Genomic DNA, 6,000 nt, shown 5'->3' with positions numbered 1-6,000 from the left:
ATTTACTATCTAATTAGTGCACCTCTTAAAATACATCTTTTAAGCAGTCTTATGCATTTAGGTGAAACTTTCCTCTTGCAGAAGATAAAGAAGCATCTATTTTCCAAAATAGCAATTATTTTCATCCCTGTAACTTGGTTCCGATCACACATTATTGCAACAGTGATTTCTGGAAAATCTCTGGGAGCTTAGAAGGTTTATGGGGGTTAAGAGTTACATTACCAAAAGGAGGCTAGGACATCCAACTTGCTCTGTAGGTGTTATTACAAAACACTAGAAAAGTGACATTTGTGATTTTGCAGCAAAAAATTTCATCCCTTTGTCAACCAGCATTTCCTTTTCTTTCTGATCAAAATATTCTAACATCCTGGCAGACTACTTTTAAGAATAGAAACCAGACAGCTGAAAGAGACGCAGGTCTGAGCAATACTGGCATCAACTATAACCTAGGGCAGATCCAACATTTTCTCTCTGATGGTGTCACTCACTTATCTTCCAGTCATTAAGGAAGCACACCTGTAACAGGTTATAGTACCTCCAGGTGAGTGAGGCAACTACAGGCAATTCTGAAAATAAGAAAAAAAACCCACCACAGTTCTGATTTGGTTTAAAGCAATCATGCAATCCCATTATACCCACATCTTCCAAAAACACCTTTTCCAAATGCAAGCAAAGTTATTGATGATGCATGTGGCTTTTGTCACAGTGATGCATTAGGTAAGCAGGTGTGTGCCGAGTACCAGGGGGCGCTCCAAAATGCATCTCCATCATCTTCCACTTGTCTTCTCTAAGGTTCTGCCTATTTATTTAAAAATAAAATAAACAAGTCAGTAATTGCCCTGTGTTGACAAGAAAATTCACCCTGGCAGTGATATTTTAAATGTTAGGAACAGAGATGCTGGGAATCATAATAAATCACCCCCATTTGATATATAAGAACAAATCCTGAGTTTCAGGATAAGAGGCCAGATTTAAACCCCACACATCTGACCTGTCAAATATGAAACTGTAAAGAAAACCACACTTCAACAACTGCAGAGACTCCACTCAGAGGTGCTATTCCACTCATGCCTGGGTGAGCAGGGGGTGTGGGCCACACCCTCAGGGGGCCTGTGGAGAGCGAGCCAAGGTAAAGAACAGCACCTGTGGCCATGCCTATTGGTGAACAGCTGCTGCCCCAGCCCCAGGATGGCTCCATGATTCAACCACCAAACAGACACCTGGCATGGGGGGCCTCTGCCCTGCTCCAGCTCTGGTTCTGGCTGGTCAGTGCCCAGGGTTTACCAGTTGTTACCACCCCCGAATGGCAGCGATCCAAAAGCAGAAACTTCTACTCAGTCCCTGCTTTGAGTCTATGGAAATAACAAACGCGATGGGCCAGTCACTGCGGGCTCCAGCGAGGCCTACCAGAATGTGGGTTTCCACACCTGCCAACTTCTCGAGAAAAGTGGGAATCTGTTATTTGAAACATTGACAGCTCATTTAAATTCTTTTAAAAACCTTGTGCAGACACACTCAGAGCCAGTGTGGCCTGAAGGCCGCCATCGTGTGCCTCCCACCTTCCTCCGCCCTCTGCTCCTGGGTACTGCCAGGATCCGCACTGCACCTGTGCCTTGTGGGCCCGTAACTGTTCTTTCCCTATCGTTCTCTTCTGTCTCCTCACTGTGTAAGCTACAGATGCTAAGGGTGTCTTCTCAGTTCCCCGGCAGGCTCTCCAGCCCTGTTTAATGTGTGTATACTGCACAGAGGGTGGGAAAGAAGACGAGAAAAGGGGGCTTCCAGCTTTGCCTACACTGCACCTGCGAGTGCTCTGTCCAGCCTCACAGTACAGATGGTACAACGATTTACCACCACGGTAAAAACGAAGTAACTAGAAAGGAGGGAAATGCTCAACTGCTCTTCAAGATACTCTTACTTCTCTCCTATGAAGGTGAATGGAGTATGAGCTGGATTAACCCTTCAGGCCCCAAATGGTTCGCGGTGGAGGTGGCACACACAGCGCACCATGGGCTTCCCCTCTGGGTCCCTGTGCTCCTGCCCAGCTAGGACTGACTCGGCACCTGACAATGGTGGGCTGAAACGGTGGGCATGACCAGAGCCCTTGCTGCCTTTGGAGTGATCTGAAATCAGGTGAACACCCATGGTATCAAGACCAACTTTAATATTATGACCACAAGTAGTGTGAGAATGCTTATTTTATAGATCACAGATTTCTGGAGAAATTTCTGAGAGAGTAAATATTTTTTAAGAGTCGAACAGTCAGCCAGCGGAGTCCCTAAGGAAGCCAAATCTCAGGGGAAAATAAGAGCAAAGAAGTAAGCACACAGTATTTTTTTTTTTTAAATGCTTTTGCATAGACAGTGATGTTCACCGGATTTATGCATCTGTTAGACTGATTACTCCTACCCCAGTTTTTTCCAGTTCTTTGAAGATAAATCTGGATTGTTCAATATCCTTGGATGAAACATGTTATAAAATACTACAATTTTCCTAACAACTATTCCAATGTTCCATCTTTATAAAAATAGTCTTAAGAACCTTTTAATATTTTATGTGTGGGTTTTGCCTCTGTTAAAAACATGTGCCTGGAAACCACCCACAACCATCTGTGGTCTTACTGACGTAAAAACAAAGCAAGACCTCACATCAGCTATAAACTACAGGTGCTGGTGTATAATTTTTATTATTGATAGTCGCTGCCTTCCTCCCACAGGTGTTCCAGAAATGGTACAAATCCTAAGTAGCCTCAAAAGACCTATTACTGACAGACATTACTGACAAAGTTCTCAGTAATGCACTTGCATTTCAATTTAGTGTAACAAATGACACTTTAGAGCTCAGCCTCAATTGAAATACAGTAAAAACTGCAATTGCTATATATGTAAAGATTACAGGGAAACACAACTAAGATGTTTATGTGGTTATCTCTGGGTGGTGGATTAATAGGTTATTTTATTTTCTATTCAACACATTTTAGTTCTTTCCCAATTTTTCTAAATGAGCCTAGGCTACTTCCATAATTAGAAAAAACCAGTGTAGCCCTAGCCAGTGTGGCTCCATTGGTTGGAGTGTCATCCCATACACCAAAAGATGGTGGGTTTGATTTCTAGTCAGGGCACATACCCAGGTTGTGGGTTCAATCCCTAGTAAGGGCGTTTGTGGGAGGCAACTGATCGCTGATGTTTTCGCCCACAATGATGCTTCTCTCTCTCTCTTTCTCTCTCTCTCTCTGTCTCTCCTGCTTCCTCTGTCTAAAAATCAGTAAATTTTTTTAAAAAAGAAAAAAACACCAATGTCTTTAAAAGGGAAAACAACAGTCAAAATATAACCTATTTTAAGAAGGAAATGGTATTTTTTATTTTGAAAGCGAATCTATGTGCTTCACAAAGTTGTGATAATATATATCATTTCTAGGTCTCAATATTAAAAAACATTGCGCTTTTTACGTTCTCTGAAAGACATATGACACAACAAAGCAGCTTTGAAAACATTTTGATTAGTTTAAGGATTGTAGAGTTTTCTCGAGATTGACTACTTGTTATTGCAGACCATCTCTCTTTTAACTTACATGAATTAAATGTACAAAAGACCTTAAAAATATGGCCCTGGCCGGTTTGGCTCAGCGGTTAGAGCGTTGACCTGCGGTCCAGAGAGACCCGGGTTCGGTTCCCGCTAAGGGCATGTACTTCGGTTGCAGTTTGTCCCTGGCCCTGGTTGGGTTGTGTGGGTGGCAGCCACTCAATGTGTCCCTTCCATGTCGATGTTTCTCTCTCTCTCTCACTCTCACTCTATCTGAACAAAAAAGAAAAAATGTCCTCAGGTGAGGATAAAAAAAAATTTTTTTAAATATGGCTCTGAGGCTGCTATTTCAAAAAACATAAAGTAATGTAAACTTGCACTTTAAAACAGAAAGCACCTACTACTTTATGCTAATTCTTCTTGGAAGGAGATATATATTATAAATTAATTAGATTATAAATAAAAATAAACTCTAATATACAGCAACAGTTGAAAACTGAAAAGAAAAAAGAGATTTTTTTGTTTGTTTGTTTTTACACTGGGCAGTCTCTAACTGTGCATTTAAGTGAAAACTAGCCCTGCCAGTTTGGCTCAGTGGTTAGAGCGTCGGGTTCGGTTCCTGCTAAGGACACATACCTGGCCTTGGCTGGGGTCATGCGGGTGGCAATCAGTAGACATGTCTCTCTCACATCAATGTTTCTCTCTCTTCTTCCCTCTCTCCCTCTCACTCTATCTGAAGATAAATGCAAAAATGTCCTCGGGTGAGGATAAAAGAAAAAAAAGTGAAAACTAAATACTTAAGGTATTCAGGATGTTCCCCCAAAATGTATGCACACAATTGTAGATTCTATTACATTTTGAAAATAAAATGTATTTTAATAAACACTGCCTTTATAATGATTCAAAATGTGTATACATTTTTTGGGACGCCTGTATGTGCATTCCTCTAACACCTTCAACTTCAACTGAGAACAATGAAGAATAAATGAAAAAGGTGAATTTTAAAACAAGAAAAGATTTACCTACCTTTGATGCCAACCGTGATTTCAGGCCTAAGAATGAAAACACTGTGTTGCTTTCCTTTGATTCAAAAAAACTGTCATAATCCTGGGAAAAGAAGGGGGGGGGGGGTAAACAAAAGCCAACAATTATCTTTGTATGCAGTACTTTTGACAAATTCGTTAGCAAAGTAAAGACTGTGCCCCTGCTCCAGCCAGGCCAGGGAAGAGCTATATAAATCTACTCGTTTGCTCTGCTTGAGCCAACATTTCTCTCAGTATGATGATAAATGTAACAAGTTTTCAATCCAAAGCCTGTGATAGGATTAAAACATAAAACACTGGCGACGGAAATGAAATCGGAACTCACTCCCTTTCCTTCATGTGCCAAACCAACATTTATTTGTGTGAAATCACTCTGTCCTAAGCTTTTATTCTAGCACTTCAATATGGAAGGCTGCCTCCCAATTCTACTCTCGGTATTTTGTTATCTAGGGCTTTAGAAAAAGCTATCACTGGGTAAACAGAAACCTATAAAGGTCTCTGTGTGTCAGTGAGAGTGCTTCTATTCTGCTTTTGAAGTGGTCCACATTCTTTAAGACTGTGCCTTCAGAGAGAATAAAAAGATCAAATGAAAACTATATTCCCTATTAACATTTACCTTCGCCTCAGAAGCAGAATCATTCTTCTCTTCCTACTTTCACAAGAGAAGCCATTAAGGAGTTCTAATCAATATGTTCATCAATTGTGTCTTTTCAAAAGTTTGCACATATAAAACCACACAGTGTCTAAGTTGATAGAAAGCAGTCTTAAAATTTGGTAGCGGTCCCTTTGATAACTTTATCCTGAGAGTAAATATTGTAAGCAGACGAGGTTCAGAATCATTTTTAGGCATTTCCTTTGGGCTAGGCGCCTTACAATGAGTCGGTCATTTAATCCCCACCACAGCCCACCAGGTTGGAGACAGGCTCAGAGCAAAAAAAAGAAAAAAAAAATTGTTGCCCAAGTTTGACAGCCAATGCTTGAGAGAGCTGAGATTTGGGTCCAATTCCATTCATGTTGTGATTGATGTTTTTTGTACTTTATAATGCTTCTTGCTCAAGAGGAAGGTGTGGGCACCCTGTACACGAGTCACTGAGCTTCCATCTACTGCTAAGCCCAGCCAGTGGCATCACAGGCACTTTTGAAACCTGTCTAGGAATCTAAAGGGGAGTCAATAACTTATAGAGATCTGCCTTCTTGCAAAACATGCCTCAGTTGATGAAAAATCTTTGAATTATTTGACTCTGTCTAGAGATTCTCTTGTCCAAATGCTTTAGAAGGGTGAGGCGGGAGTCGGGTTTCAAAACATTAAGCCTGAGAAACTGTATGAGACACCTACGTGAAGAGGACCATTTGGGCCGTTGGAGGTTCCTAGTGACTCCACAGTATCACAGATTTCATAGAATTTTATGAGAAATTTTACTTTTTTATAAGAAAACTA

At 41.0% G+C, this 6,000-nt stretch overlaps 1 protein-coding gene across 2 annotated transcripts in view; it reads right to left on the bottom strand.

Moving 5' to 3' along the window:
- Nucleotides 1-577: 577 nt before the first annotated feature.
- SH3BGRL2 (SH3 domain binding glutamate rich protein like 2) overlaps nucleotides 578-6,000 on the bottom strand; it is a 60,641-nt gene continuing 55,218 nt past the window's right edge. For both annotated transcript variants that reach the window (XM_036248594.1, XM_036248595.1), the window contains exons 3-4: nucleotides 4,546-4,626; nucleotides 578-799 (exon numbers count right to left, since the gene is read on the bottom strand). In XM_036248594.1, coding sequence (XP_036104487.1) covers nucleotides 788-799; nucleotides 4,546-4,626 — 93 coding nt within the window. In that variant the 3' untranslated portion in view covers nucleotides 578-787. The remainder of the gene's footprint in view (nucleotides 800-4,545; nucleotides 4,627-6,000) is intronic.

The sequence above is a fragment of the Molossus molossus genome, unplaced genomic scaffold (assembly GCF_014108415.1).
Source record: "Molossus molossus isolate mMolMol1 unplaced genomic scaffold, mMolMol1.p scaffold_m16_p_8, whole genome shotgun sequence".
In the NCBI taxonomy this organism is placed as follows: Eukaryota; Metazoa; Chordata; class Mammalia; order Chiroptera; family Molossidae; genus Molossus; species Molossus molossus.
Note: the sequence above shows the minus strand (reverse complement) of the source record. Positions and strands in the feature narration are given on the sequence as shown.